Below are 15572 nucleotides of genomic sequence, written 5' to 3'. Positions count from 1 at the left end.
CGAGAATTCGGCATTTACCGACCTGGGACCCTAACTATACTTCAATTTAGAGTTCCTAGTAAGAGTAGGAAAAGGATGGTACAGCCAGTTTACAGCCTTTTTGGAAGTAGGTGTCAAAGTTAGCGTGGGGTACATTTGTACCCTAGTGTACGGTTGCCGTTAGCGTTTCGTCAGGTTTCGTTCTGTCAGTGGAAATGTGACTCGTGACAATACGAGTTTAAATACTGGTTGTTTTACTACCCGTAATTTAAACTAATTTTACTAATTAAACTTTGAAGTTGAAAAGAAATCGTTCTTATTTTCGCTGATTTTTATTGTTTTGCTGTTTATTTTTTATAGTTTTTCAAAACAATGGCTCGCAAGTATAATTTGCGCACAGTAACTACTGTAACAGTAACGTTGCGTGTTAGCAATGTATTACTGGTCAAAAACATTTTTTCATTTTAATTTCTACCCCATTTCGTAGTATTTTCCGGAACCCGATTTTTAAACAATCACTCATCCAAATAATTAAACTTTTTCGAAAATATCGAAATTCCATTTTATACCTTTTCTAGACCATTCATTTAACTGTTAGAATCATTTAATTTTTTTCAAATCGGTTGAAAATTCGCAAAGTTATTGTAATTTTTGTGAAAAAATTCAAAGCCGCGATTTTTTCACTTTTCAAACCAATTTATGTATCATTTATTCAATAAATTCCACTTGTACATCTGTTTTCGCAGTTAAAAAAACGAAGAAAATGATGTATTAGACATTTCTTTTGTTTGCGTTTCTACCTGCGAAAATTGCTATCAAACGCATGGGGTACGTTTGTACCCCAGTGCAACGTTCTAAGGTGGTCGGTGGAAAACGCAAGTGCAACGTTCTAGGGTTAAAGAACCTGTGAGTTGTGATACCGGATCTGCATGCATCTATTTAATCCAAAAACATGATCCGATTCGCCACTGATCCCTATTTGCCAACCTGGTCAAAATCGGTTGTATTTCCTATAAAATAAAAACTGTAACAAACAACATAAACATGTGGATTTAGTTGAAATATACTTTTAAAACATCCGGGTCAATGTGACCCGGATATACGTTACAAAAAGTCAACACCTAAGGAAGATAAAAAACCTTATCGGGCCACGAAGTAGTATTTATTGCACATGTCTTGCTGTATACGAACGTTAGAAATAACGGCATACTTTAGGGCTATTGTGCATGCGCTAATGGTTCGCCTTTTCTTACGGGATGTTAACCACAAGGATAGCAATTGTCGAAAACTTTATAAACTTTGTTCAGTTATTAACGATACTTGCTAGGTGTCTCCAGCCAACACACATCCTGTTTTGACGTGTACATATTCTAGAGATAAGGATGTGCTTGAGCCGAATGGAAATGAAAGGAATTATTTTCGAAGAAATCTTATGGTTTATTCAATTCAATTCAAAGTTTCTTCCTAATCAAGTCTTTTAGGGGGAAACTATCACTTTCTCAAAACTGCGCTTGACGACTAAGGAAAATGGTAATTGGGTGCTTCACATGGGAAGAGGAATCATTTTCGAAGAAATTCTATTGTTTCAACTAGTTAAAATCAAAACTGTCTTGCTGTTCAATCTTATTAGTAAAAGTGAGCGGTTTTCGGGCAATATGGAGTACATTTCAACAAAATAAAAGATATCTTTGTCGTCACTGCTTTCTTACAAAAACATTTATTCTACGTCAAATGGCCTACGTTTCGAAGGAGTATGCCTTAATTTTCAGGGTAAACTATAGATTTTGCTTTGTCAAATGGGGTGCAACATTGATGTTGCTTCCACAAACGGCTGTTCAACTCTAAAAAGCAGTTACAAATTTCTATGAAATACAGACATTAAATCGGACAAATTTTCATTTCGACTTTGCTAAACTTACTCAAATAGTTTCCGCGCACACCAAATCAGTCAGATTGGACATTAAAATATTTCAGATATAACAGATCGTATGCCACATGTAAGAGGGAGGTAGGGTGTGCGTAATATGAATGTTGATTTATGCCTGAGAGTGTTTAACAAACCAGAACATGCTGCATTAAAATTATGTGTATCTGTTCTAAAATTGTGGAATTGTTTGTGAACATGTGACACATTTCCACAATTTGTAATGCATTGATTCTGTTATCTTGATGCACAATTTGGACCTCAGTCAGATTAAAATTATGATCGTTATCAATCATATGAACCATCAATACTGTCTTTTTGTAGTCATCCGGTATGCTTTCAGTTTGATCGGAATCCGATAATGTTAATTTTCGGTATCGTATTAACGAACGGTACCCAGATAACCGATACTGCCAGAAATCCGAGACTAAAACCCATTTATTTCGTAGAAACAATGTGATCGTTTCCAGTTTCCTAATAAATTTCACCACCCCTTCGAACCGAATGTAACGCTTGGGGCTTCTAGCTTTTTTTCAAAACTGCCTAGAGTTTTTCAACTGAAACAGTCAATCTAATTTCAGCTCCCTATGAAATTCTAGCGAAAATGTCTGAGAACTTCAGGCGGTTGTCTAAACGTAGACATTAGAAGCGGTTCTTTCAAAAATTTAACTAATGACTAAATTGTCAAATGGGGTGCAACATTGATGTTGCTTTCACAAACGGCTGTTCAACTCTGAAAAGCAGTTACAAATTTATATGAAATACAGACATTAAATTGGACAAAGAATTCTGCAAACAAATCACAAATAATTAAATTATTGTTGGGAAACTTGCCTTCCGTGATGAGTACAATCGATTCGTCTTGTGCCTACGATGAGCAGATTCTCCAGCTTCTTCGGAGTAGATCGATAACGGGAGAGGCTAAAAATTGTTTATGTAATTATCAATAATCTTATTATTTTTAAAAGTAAATATCAACCATCATCTCAGATATATCCTTTATGTGATGATATTTTTCTACACACGACGGTAGAATCTTACGATGTTGTAAAGATTTCTGTAAATTCTCCGAAACCGTTTCGAAAAACTGCAGAACTTTGTCACCGTCTAGTGATTGAGATGTGGTACTTAGTACACTTAAACCAGGTTGTGCACGATTCATCCTAACCGCAAATTCCTTTTCCACTCCTTGCGAAATTTCTTTAATAGTTGGGACTACATCGGAATGCGTTAATGCTTTACCATAACAGGTTTCTTTTGCAGCATGCTTAAATAGCCATTCGACAGTGTTAATCGTGGAATGCATGTAGGATGGGCCTATGCTATAATCTCGGCTCAAGCACATGGGGCATTTATGCGTATTTCCGTTGCCGACTATCGCATTTGCAACTTTGCCATCAATCAAGGTATATACTGCGTCTATGGTCAATGGAATTTGTACACCTTCGAATTCGATTGTGATCGGATTTCGATTGATTTCTACTGAATACTGAATAAAATGTTTGTAAAGTTGTATTTTGAGTTCTGAAGTCTCTTTCGTCCAGCCCATTGGTGTTGGACGCACCATACAATTTGATTGCGGAGCAGGATTTCTCCATATATTTTTAATTTCTTTAGTTTCAATTGATAATATCATCATATTTGCAACCAACAGAGAATTGCCTTAGCCAATAATTCCTTGTTGGATGTATTGGCTAAATACGGTAGCCGAATCTAATCCTCCAGCGATTCTTACGATGCAACCATTTGCCATAGTTGCGAATTTCAGATTTGACGGATGAATAACATTGAATAGTGCGGCTTATTTGTTGTTGTATTGGGGTACGCAACGGAACTTTCACCGCCAAAAACCCAAGTTCACGATTTGGTTGGATAAATAAATCGCGACCCTTGACAATCTTAGAACAAAGCGAAGTCTCATTAATAAATGACAATATACCCAAGGAAAAAAGTTTTCAACCTTTTCACATGGTTGCAAACTCTTCTTTTATTTTCTTTTGCTCAAACATAGCTCTGTTTTAGCTGAAGAGCGCTTTCGGTTGATACAGAATGCAATGTAGGTTTTTCTAAGAATGATTTTGCGAACGACTCTCCTCCTGAAAAAAAAATCGAATTTGGCTTGGATTCCTTTTCCATTTTCTTAGAAATGTTTTTGTCCATATCTTGCAGTCTACGGAGACATGTTCGTCACGAATCCACGCAGCGAACTTCTTTTTATCCCGACCGAACTCGGAAAATTTTTAACTTAACTCTCGGTTTGTTACCATATTGAGTTAGGTTCTTTACAGACACAGTTAACCTCACTTTTCTTGACAGTTCACTTGTACTGTTTACAAGGACTTGTGAACGACTAGATTCACTCAAAGAAAATCGTAAAGAATTTTTCTAAGTCCATGTAAACAGTACAAGCGAACTGTCAAAAATGAACACTCAGTTCATTTGTGACGTCACCGTAAAGTATTCAATACTAACAGAATGCACTTGAGTGAATGAATATGTAGTTATTTTGACTAAGAATGTCGAGTGAATTGGTTGGTTTGATGATTATTGATGATCTAGGTAGGCATAGCAACGCGTAGAAATCAATTGCGTATATCACTTGACATAATATTTTTGCATGTAGTAGTTTAGGAAAGAGTTTCAGGGGTTTCAGTGATAATTTTGAATAGATCTCATTTTGTAATATAAAAGCCCACGATAGATGTTTATGTATAATATATGTTCGACAACATGTCGTTTAAAATTGTTCCAATATTTTTTAATTATTCCTTTTTTAAATAATTATTATAATTGTATCGTTAATTATAGGCATATAGGTGTTCAGTTTTCTGCAAAACTTGGATTTGTAAACTGTACAAAACTTACACGGATTACTAGTTTCATGTTTATTGGCTGTTAGATACAAGTATCTAGAAAGTATATAATAAAAAATAATAATGATAAAAAATAATAAAAAAAATAAAAATAATAGTAAACATAATAATAATTATAGGTAATAATAATAATAATAATATTAATAATAATAATGCTCTTACGTTATTCAATTTACCCACGTGTGCTGTCTTTAGTTAACCCTTGAACGTTGCACTGGGGTACAAATGTACCTAACGCCTGCTTTGGAGCCGTGTGAAGAGGAGAATTCGGCATTTACCGACCTGGGACCTCAACCATAATTCAATCTAGAGTTCCTAGTAAGAGTAGGAAAAGATGGTATAGCCAGTTGGCTTATAGCCTTCGTGGAAGCAGACATCAAAGTTGGCGTGGGATACATTTGTACCCCAGTGTACGGTTGCCGTTAGTGTTTCGTCAGGTTTCGTGCTGTCAGTAGAAATGTGATTCGTGAAAATACCAGTTTAAATACTGGTTGTTTTACTACGGCAGTAACAATTAATTTTGAAGCGGAACAAAAATCGTTCTCATTATTGTTGACTTTTATTGTTTTATTGTTATTTTTTATAGTTTTTCAAAGCGATTATACTTGCGATCGATAAGTATAATTTGCGCACAATAACAGCTGTAATAGTAACGTTGCGTGTTACCAATGTATTACTGGTCAGAAATATTTTTTCATTTCAATTTCCACCCCATTTCGTGGTATTTTCCAAAACCCGATTTTCGAACTTTCACTCTTCAAAATAATTGCAGTTTTTCAAAAATATCGAACTACCATTTTATACCGTATCAAGATCATTCTTTCAACTTTTAGAATCATTTAATTTTTTTTTCAAATCGGTTGAAAATTCGCAAAATTATAGTAATTTTTGTGAGAAAAGTCAGCGTTTTTTCACTTTTTATTTTGTTCAAACCAGTTTATGTATTATTGATTCAATAAATTCCTTACTTTCACTTACACACCTGTTTTTGCAATTAAAAAACGTAGAAAATGATGTAGGGGAATTGTGGGTAAAACCGACACCCCACGACATTTCCTAGAAATCAATTTTTTATTCATTTCATAATGATACATTATTATTAGTACGTTTATTTAGAGCATTTGAAGAAAAATTGGATTTACGTTAGTACGCCGTATGTCATAAAAATAAACAAAACATACGAAAGCAGCTTTCATACTCGTCTGGATGTTAAATTTCGTTGGTAGATTTTAAGGTTTTAACCGAACGAAAGCTTTTCAAATCACCACATTTTTCAGTACCTATTATTATCGGCCTGTCCTATGATCAACTAGGTGCATTGAAGACGAGTTTGAGAAATTCAATATTTTTAATCGCTTTTATAAAAAAATGTGCGATGTTGGGGTAAAACCGACACCCTATGGTTAGGGTAAAACCGACACGTTGTTAAGATGGTTGTGTATACTTGCGATTCATTTCAAAATACTGGGGATCTTTGGGGCACTTCAATTAGCCTATTAGAACACTATAGTATCAACAGAAATGCACAGAAATACTTTTATTGTGTTTATTTCTTGTAAGTCTCTTTAAAAATCAAAAATTGGAATTTTTGCTTATCTGATTCTATCGAAGCTGTTGCTATTTCTGCAAAAAGCTCATCAAACCGAATTTCTAGTGTTCTCGTGGTTTGTCATAGACGAACTTTATCACAATGAGACAATGATCTTATGTATACCCCAATAGATCGTTGATGATCAGAGTCCGAAAAAGCAAATCTGAAAAAGATAGTTTTACTAAGAAGTGTGTGTGTCACTTATAAGTGAATGAATCCAATTAGCAGAACGTAGAACGCTTGCAAATCTTCTCTTACGAAATAATATGACACTGGAGGTTGCAATGATGTGCGCAAGGATTATTTGGAAATATTCATCAAAAAATAATCCTATAGCATAAAATACTCTTATTTATAGTACTACGCTTTCGAACTTTCTTCCCCTCACTACATGATGAAGCAATAAAAAGCACATATTTGTATCATACATACTCACACTTTATTATTCACGCATATATCTCATTTTTAATAAAGATAAAGATTTTAATAAAGTCGAGAGAAAATAAATTAAAGGGGGTGTCGATCTTACCCCTATAGGGTGTCGGATTTACCCGCAGTGCCTACAAAAAGTCACTTTTTTCCAAGTTTTACAACCAATAATTTTTAATGAAATTAATTTTTTGAAGCGCTGAAAAAATTAAGTCTTGTTAAGAATTTTCTGAAGAAGAATTCTGCATAAAAATTATAATTTTATTGGTTTTGTGGCAACTTAGAAAAATTGTTAAGCTTAAGGTGTCGGTTTTAACCATAATTCCCCTATTATGCATTTCTTTTGTTTGCATTTTTACCTGCGAAAATTGGGATCAAACGCGTGGGATACATTTATACCCCAGTGCAACGTTCTAGGGCGGAAAACGAAAGTGCAACGTTCTAGGGTTAAAAGACAAAAACACGACACTCTAATGTGAAAACACTCTACTACTGTAAAATAGCAGCGACGAAATACTCGTTTATTAAATACTATCCGAAAAAAAATCAAATTACTCCAAATTTAGTTTGTTCCTCACGAAGATACCCAAATACGCTCACTCTCCTATTACCACACTCCCCCAAATTCCATAAATAACATCTTCGAACAAAAATTTTATCCTTTCGTGATAATTAGCGCCTGGAAATTGAAATAAAAATGAACAAAGGCGAATATTTTGGCAGTTTTGCTACTTTACCCTAATACCAGGAATTTTTCGGATACTAAAGCGTGACTCCGGCCGCAGATGTGTGCAGTGGACCAAACCAGTTGCGTGTGAATTCCGAAACTTTTGATTCATATATAAATTATGACTAATGAAGTGGGTCTGGGGGTCGCTTTTTGCCCACTGTGCATTGATTGTAGGTCGAGTAATTAATGAATTAGTGAGGCACCCTCCTTAGTATGGTGAAAATAGGCACTTTGGCCTATCTACTGTAATCATAATTTTCGCCTATTTTAGACCAAAAATGGTATTTTTTTTGTGTTTCAGAACATTACAAAGTTGTGCTGTAAAATCGCCTAAAGTTATGCAACCAACAGTTTATCTGTACGAATTATCGTTTTCTAACCAAAGATTTTGCAGTCTGAATAATCAAGGCCAAAAAAACTGTAACTCCACGATACCGATAATATTCGTTAAAACATCTATTGCACTGTTACTGGTGCCTTTACCAAAACTAGCTTATCTACCTACCTTATATGTTTAAATGCACTTGTCATGTTTTTGTTCGTTGGGATTGTATCTCTAATCAGGTTAGTGAAAGTGGTGGAACGAATCCAGGGGAATTGCAAACAAGGTTATCGTTTTATCATTCACGCAATGCTCGCCCGTGTTTAAAAATTGTAGAAACAATTTAATGAATTAGATTGTCTGTGAAAATCGTTAACCTAGCAAGACAGTATATATGTAAAAAAAGAATAAGAATTGTACGTAAACCCCATGAAATGCTTGGTTAGCATTTCTTATTGCAGCAACGGATACACTGTAAGTGATCTATGCAAACGATTTATGGCCGTTTCTGAGCTGAAAGTGAATTTAATTTATTAAAATGAGTACCACAATTACGAAACCAAGCGGTAACGAAAGTAATATTTCAACCCGTATAAATTCTAGTCAAACGTTAACGACGGGCAGGTTTAATGGATGAGTTGCTTTTCGGAGGTGTGATTTGAATTTAAATCACGATCCAGAAAAAAATCACAGTACATTGTCACCATAGCCGATGGAGTGATGTATGATGCACCTTTCCGATCCACCTTCTGAGTCATTAGCCAATGAAGGCATTCTGTCCAATGCATTGGACCGTGTTGATAAGAAGGGGTGAATTTATACAAGTGAAACAGAAAGTTTTTAATCATATAAAAGTTGGAATTGATCCAAATTGAATTATAGTTCAATCACAAGTTTCAATTGGTAAACAGTAGCCCATTTCCACTTTCAAAATGTTCACCAAACTGGTTAGAAACTACGATTTAAAAGTACACCATTCTATCAGCTAATAACAATTCATTTCTCCTTCAGATTTGCATCGCCGCATTGGTCATTTCTTCTGTTTGCGCCAAACCAGGACTGGCGTCCCTAGCTTATACTGCTCCGATTGTCGCCGCAGCAGGACCAGCATTCGCAACGGCTCAGAGCTCACAGGTGGTGTCTCGTAATTACAATGGAATTGCTCCTGTGGCCTACACTGCCGCAGTTGCCACACCATTCGCCGCTCCCGTTGCTGCTCCATTGGCTTACTCTGCTCCAGCTGTAGCACCACACCTGACATATGGTGCCCCTGTTGCTGCTCCTCTGGCTTATTCGGCTGCTCCTGTAGCACGTGCCGTAGCTGCTCCGTATGCCGCTTATGCTGCTGCCCCGTATGCTGCTCCTTATGCCGCTCAATACGCAGCACCGTATGCTGCCTACGCAGCGCCGGCACTGTCCGCTTATCGGTCGTCTTATCTGCTGTAAATGAGCCCAATATTACCAATACGTTTGTGTGGATCCTGAAACAACAAGACTTGTGATTTTACTATTGAGATAGTTTGATAAAAAAATAAATTATGGAAAAAATGACGCACATTTATTGTTTCGTTCGTCCGAATTATTTTTATAGAAGAGTAGGCCGCCCGAAATAGGTAATATTTCAATTTCCTTGGAATGGATCCGAACATGGATCCGCTAATATATGCCATTAAAAAATTAAATCCAGATGGATCTCAAGGCATTGTCAACTGATACAGATTCATCGTGATTTTTTTCCGATCCGAAAAGTATAATCTTCGTTTAAATGTTTATGAGTTGTTTATAACAACATGAAAAATAAAGGTCTACTAAATTTCCTTTTTATTAGAAGGAAAAAATAGAAGGAGAAAAAATGACCCGCCATTTGCAACTAAATCATTCCACGTCGAACGTCGCCGCGTACGGATTTCAAACAACCGATTGAAGGCGTACACAGCTTACGTTGCTGCGAACCCACATGGATTAACATGGCTGTTGAAGTTTTTGTTGCATTGTCAAATGATAATGAATAAAATGAATAAAATGAACAAAATGACAAAATGAACCAAATGAACCAAATGAACAAAATTAACAAAATTAACAAAATTAACAAAATTAACAAAATGAACAAAATGAACAAAATGAACAAAATGAACAAAATGAACAAAATGAGCAAAATGAACAAAATGAACGAAATGAACGAAATGAACGAAATGAACGAAATGAACGAAATGAACGAAATGAACGAAATGAACGAAATGAACGAAATGAACGAAATGAACGAAATGAACGAAATGAACGAAATGAACGAAATGAACGAAATTAACGAAATTAACGAAATTAACGAAATGAACGAAATGAACGAAATGAACGAAATGAACGAAATGAACGAAATGAACGAAATGAACGAAATGAACGAAATGAACGAAATGAACGAAATAAACGAAATGAACGAACTGAACGAAATGAACGAAATGAACGAAATGAACGAACTGAACGAACTGAACGAACTGAACGAACTGAACGAACTGAACGAACTGAACGAACTGAACGAACTGAACGAACTGAACGAACTGAACGAACTGAACGAACTGAACGAACTGAACGAACTGAACGAACTGAACGAACTGAACGAACTGAACGAACTGAACGAACTGAACGAACTGAACGAACTGAACGAACTGAACGAACTGAACGAACTGAACGAACTGAACGAACTGAACGAACTGAACGAACTGAACGAACTGAACGAACTGAACGAACTGAACGAACTGAACGAACTGAACGAACTGAACGAACTGAACGAACTGAACGAACTGAACGAACTGAACGAACTGAACGAACTGAACGAACTGAACGAACTGAACGAACTGAACGAACTGAACGAACTGAACGAACTGAACGAACTGAACGAACTGAACGAACTGAACGAACTGAACGAACTGAACGAACTGAACGAACTGAACGAACTGAACGAACTGAACGAACTGAACGAACTGAACGAACTGAACGAACTGAACGAACTGAACGAACTGAACGAACTGAACGAACTGAACGAACTGAACGAACTGAACGAACTGAACGAACTGAACGAACTGAACGAACTGAACGAACTGAACGAACTGAACGAACTGAACGAACTGAACGAACTGAACGAACTGAACGAACTGAACGAACTGAACGAACTGAACGAACTGAACGAACTGAACGAAATGAACGAAATGAACGAAATGAACGAAATGAACGAAATGAACGAAATGAACGAAATGAACGAAATGAACGAAATGAACGAAATGAACGAAATGAACGAAATGAACGAAATGAACGAAATGAACGAAATGAACGAAATTAACAAAATGAACAACATGAACAACCGAACTTCGATATCTCATATGAGATCCACATAGTGGATCGTCAGATATGGGATGCAGGGGGTCCCATATTACCTCCAGATACAATATCATCCTATACGGAAGGTTCTAAACTGGGTGAGGCTCGGGAGTCTACGGATCAAGAATTAAAGAAGCGATATCAATGGGAAAGTGGCCTACAGTTTTCCAGGCAGAGGTATATGCAATATACACCTGCTCGGAGGTCTGTAGGAAACAAAACTACAGACATGAAAAAATCGCAATCTTCTCGGACAGCCAAGCAGCACTGTTGGCATTAAGGTCGTCGAAATGTGAGTCCAAACTGGTTTGGGAGTGCATCACATCTTTACAACAACTGGCAACTCGGAATAAAGTAATGATATTCTGGGTACCTGGCAACCAAGGAATCGATGGTAACGAAGTGGCCGATGAATTAGCCAAGCGTGGTTCATCAAACATGTTTGTTGGACCAGAACCATTTCTTGGTATATCTACCTGTGCAATCCAACTACAACTTTCGGCTTGGGAAAGGGACCAACTACTAAACGACTGGCGTAACGTAAAAGACGCTCGACAAGCTAAGAAATTCATACATCCAGATACATCGAGAGCCAAAAAGCTAATGGGACTAAAACGAAAAGATTTACATATAATCAAATGTTTATTTACGGTAGGGGAATTATGGTTAAAACCGACACCTTAAGCTTAACACTTTTTCTAAGTTGCCACAAAACCATTAAAATTATAATTTTTAAGCAGAATTCTTCATCAGAAAATTCTTAACAAGACTTAATTTTTTCAGCGCTTCAAAAAATTAATTTCATTAAAAATTATTGGTTGTAAAACTTGGAAAACAAAGTGACTTTTTGTAAGCACTGCGGGTAAAACCGACACCCCATAGGGGTAAGATCGACACCCCCTTTAATTTATTTTCTCTCCACTTTATTAAAATCTTTATCTTTATTAAACATGAGATATATGCGTGATTAATAAAGTGTGAGTATGTATGATGCAAATATGTGCTTTTTATTGCTTCATCATGTAGTGAGGGGAAGAAAGTTCGAAAGCGTAGTACTATAAATAAGAGTATTTTATGCTATAGGATTATTTATAGATATGAGTATTTCCAAATAATCCTTGCGCACATCATTGTAACCTCCAGTGTCATTTTATTTCATAAGAGAAGATTTTCAGGTGTTCTACGTTCTGCTAATTGGATTCATTCACTTATAAGTGACACACACACACTTCTTAGTAAAACTATCTTTTTCAGATTTGATTTTTCGGACTCTGATCATCAACGATCTATTGGAGTATACATAAGATCATTGTCTCATTGTGATAAAATTCGTCTATGACAAACCAAGAGAACACTATAAATTCGGTTTGATGACCTTTTTGCAGAAATAGCAAAAGCTTCGTTAGAATCAGATAAGCAAAAATTCCAATTTTTGATTTTTAAAGAGACTTACAAGAAATAAACACAATAAAAGTATTTCTGTGTGTTTCTGCTAATACTATAGTGTTCTAATAGGCTAATTGAAGTGTCACAAAGATCCCCAGTATTTTGAAATGAATCGCAACTATACACAACCATCTTAACAGGGTGTCGGTTTTACCCTAACCATAGGGTGTCGGTTTTACCCCAACAGCGCACATTTTTTTATAAAAGCTATTAAAAATATTGAATTTTTCAAACTCGTCTTCAATTCACCTAGTTGATCATAGGACAGGCCGATAATAATAGGTACTGAAAAATGGGGTGATTTGAAAAGCTTTCGTTCGGTTAAAACCTTAAAATCTACCAACGAAATTTTACATCCAGACGAGTATGAACGCTGCTGTAGAATGTTTTGTTAATTTTTATGACATTCGGCGCACTAACGTAAATCCAATTTTTCTTCAAATGCTCTAAATAAACGTACCAATAATATTGTATCATTATGAAATGAATAAAAATTTGATTTCTAGGAAAAGTTGTGGGGTGTCGGTTTTACCCACAGTGTCGGTTTTTCCCACAATTCCCCTACATTGTCCTGCATCTGAAAAAAATTTGACAATAGTCAAGGTAACATTGGTCGAGTCTGTAACTACGAGCCCGAGAGCTCGGAAGATATTCTCTGCCATTGTGCAGTACTATTTCTTCGAAGGGAGCGATACTTCGGAAGGCATCTTATGATGCCTCACGAGGTATGGCCTACCTGTCCCAAACGGATCCTTAGCTACATTAATAAAGTACTACTCGGTTGGAACGACACATGTAGTCAAACAAACAACTCGCTTCCAACTACATTGGATTCGGGTAATTTGTAACATGTAGAGCAAACAGAGGCAGCCCCAAAAGATATCCTTAATAGTGGTTGTAGTGGCAAAGTTTCCCCTAACAAAAAAAACAAGAACAACATGAACAATATGAACAAACTGCATGAAATTTATAAAATGCATGAAATTAATGAAATTTATGAAATTGATAAAATGAATAAATTAATAGAATAAATAAAATGAACTAAATGAAAAAGTGAATTTAAAAAATTTAAGATACTTTAATTAACCTTTTTATATTTCAAAAAATCGAAATTCTTAACTTAATTATCTCGAAATGTCGAAACCACTCAACCTATTTTCCTCAATTCTTTTTCAATCGATCATAATTAATTTTTTTCGTACCTTGACGATTTCTTTTTTTTTTCTAGAATTGAAAACATCAATTTTTTAGAAAAAACGTTATCAAATGCAGGGAAAAAATATTATTAAATCAACTAATCGTTAAGGTACGTAGCATACTCATTTATACTAATGGAATATTTTGAGTTTTGAGATTTTAGTTGGTCTTCAATCGTGATCACCGCAAACTTCTTAATTAAAAAAGGATTTTTGGGAAAAAGCCATTTTCATTTAAATACGCCAACCCGAAAGTTTTTGCCATCTTTAACTGACTTTCTCATTTTAAAGAAACTTCCATTTTTCTCTCATTTCATATTTGCCCAAGTAGCACGCTTTGTTACTGTATAGTATTTGAAACTCTCTTGGTAATAACTATGTTATGGAAAAAGCGCACTTTGTTTGTATGTTGTGTAACATGTTCCTAATTGCAGCAAAATAATGAAAACAATAGCTGTGCCATTTGTCGAGTACTGGTTAGTTGGACAGTTCTGTTTTAGGGTGGAATTGCAAACAAAGAGGCATTTGCAACTTGTTAGACTGTTTGTGCAAGTTAACAAAGTTTCTGATTAGTTTCACAACTGTTATTGATGTTTGCATACTTAACACAATTGGCCAGCTCTATAGTTACATAGTTGCAGAATCAGTTTAAAAACCCGTAGAAATTCTTTTCAAATATATCCAACAATAAAAAATATTGTGTAGCAGTTGTGCAACATTTAAAACTTTCAACAAGTTGCAATTGCTACTTGGGTGCTTTTTCTGTTTCTTTTTCCATTTCATCTAGGTTTTGCATTCTTTCTATTTTCTGCATTCAATTTTATTTAACTTTTTTTGTATATTTTGCCCCATATTTTCGTTTTTCTATGTTTACCAATCCAATCCCTGTTGAAATTTGTCCCAGTTTTTGCACTTGTATTTTATTTGCCCTTTTTTAATTCTTTTCATCTTTTCACGTTTTTTTAATTTTATCTATCGTTTCTTTTGAATTTGTTTCTTTAACTGATTTCATTAAATTTATTTAATTTATTTAACTAAACTTTTATTTTTTATTATTTCTTTGTATTTCTTCATATCTTCCAATTAATTTGTTTTAGTATTTCTCTATCCGCCTTTTTTCATTTTAGGTTTCTCTCATTTTCGCAATATTTTTTTTTTATTTCTATTCTTTTCTATTTTCTTTTTGTTTTATTTGTTTTGCATTGTGAAATTTTCTGTTCTCCATTTATCAGATTTGAAATATATGCTTTTCTTTGGTATGAAATTTTTTCAATGTTCTCCCATTTATGTTACTCGTATGTTCAATTTCCTTTAGCATTTTCCTTTTTTACTCATTTAAACAATTTTGAATTCCAGATTTTCTATTTTGTTTTTTCTTTCATTTGAATATTTTTCCTATTATTTTGATATGCTCTTTGCTTTTTGAATGTTTTAGTTTTATATTTCATCATTTTTCAATTTTTTCCCACTTTCGCTTTATGTAGATTTATTTATATTTAACCCATTATTTTTTAAGATTTCTCTTGTTTTTCTTTGTGGTTATATTACTGAATTTAATTTCTTCTAGGATTTTCATTTTTACCCATTTAAACCATTTTGATTCTACATGTGTTCTATGATTTCACTATTGTCTGTTTTTGGGCTATTTCCACTTGTTCCTGTTTTCTATTTTTTCTTCAATCCATTCCGTCGAATTATTCCCATTTATTTTTA

The 15572-nt window shown here is 34.9% G+C and overlaps 1 protein-coding gene across 2 annotated transcripts in view; it reads left to right on the top strand.

The window, feature by feature from the left end:
- LOC131688150 (cuticle protein 16.5-like) overlaps positions 1-9382 on the top strand; it is a 115272-nt gene extending 105890 nt beyond the window's left edge. Inside the window, exons 1-2 of one of the 2 annotated variants that reach the window (XM_058972314.1) lie at positions 8739-8795; positions 8860-9382. In XM_058972314.1, the coding sequence (XP_058828297.1) occupies positions 8781-8795; positions 8860-9294 (450 nt within the window). In that variant the 5' untranslated portion in view covers positions 8739-8780 and the 3' untranslated portion in view covers positions 9295-9382. Of the gene's footprint in view, positions 1-8738; positions 8796-8859 lie in introns of those variants that run through there. The other variant, XM_058972315.1, reaches the window with a different exon arrangement.
- The last annotated feature ends 6190 nt before the right edge of the window (positions 9383-15572 follow it).

The sequence above is a fragment of the Topomyia yanbarensis genome, chromosome 3, assembly GCF_030247195.1.
Source record: "Topomyia yanbarensis strain Yona2022 chromosome 3, ASM3024719v1, whole genome shotgun sequence".
NCBI lineage: Eukaryota > Metazoa > Arthropoda > Insecta > Diptera > Culicidae > Topomyia > Topomyia yanbarensis.
Note: the sequence above shows the minus strand (reverse complement) of the source record. Positions and strands in the feature narration are given on the sequence as shown.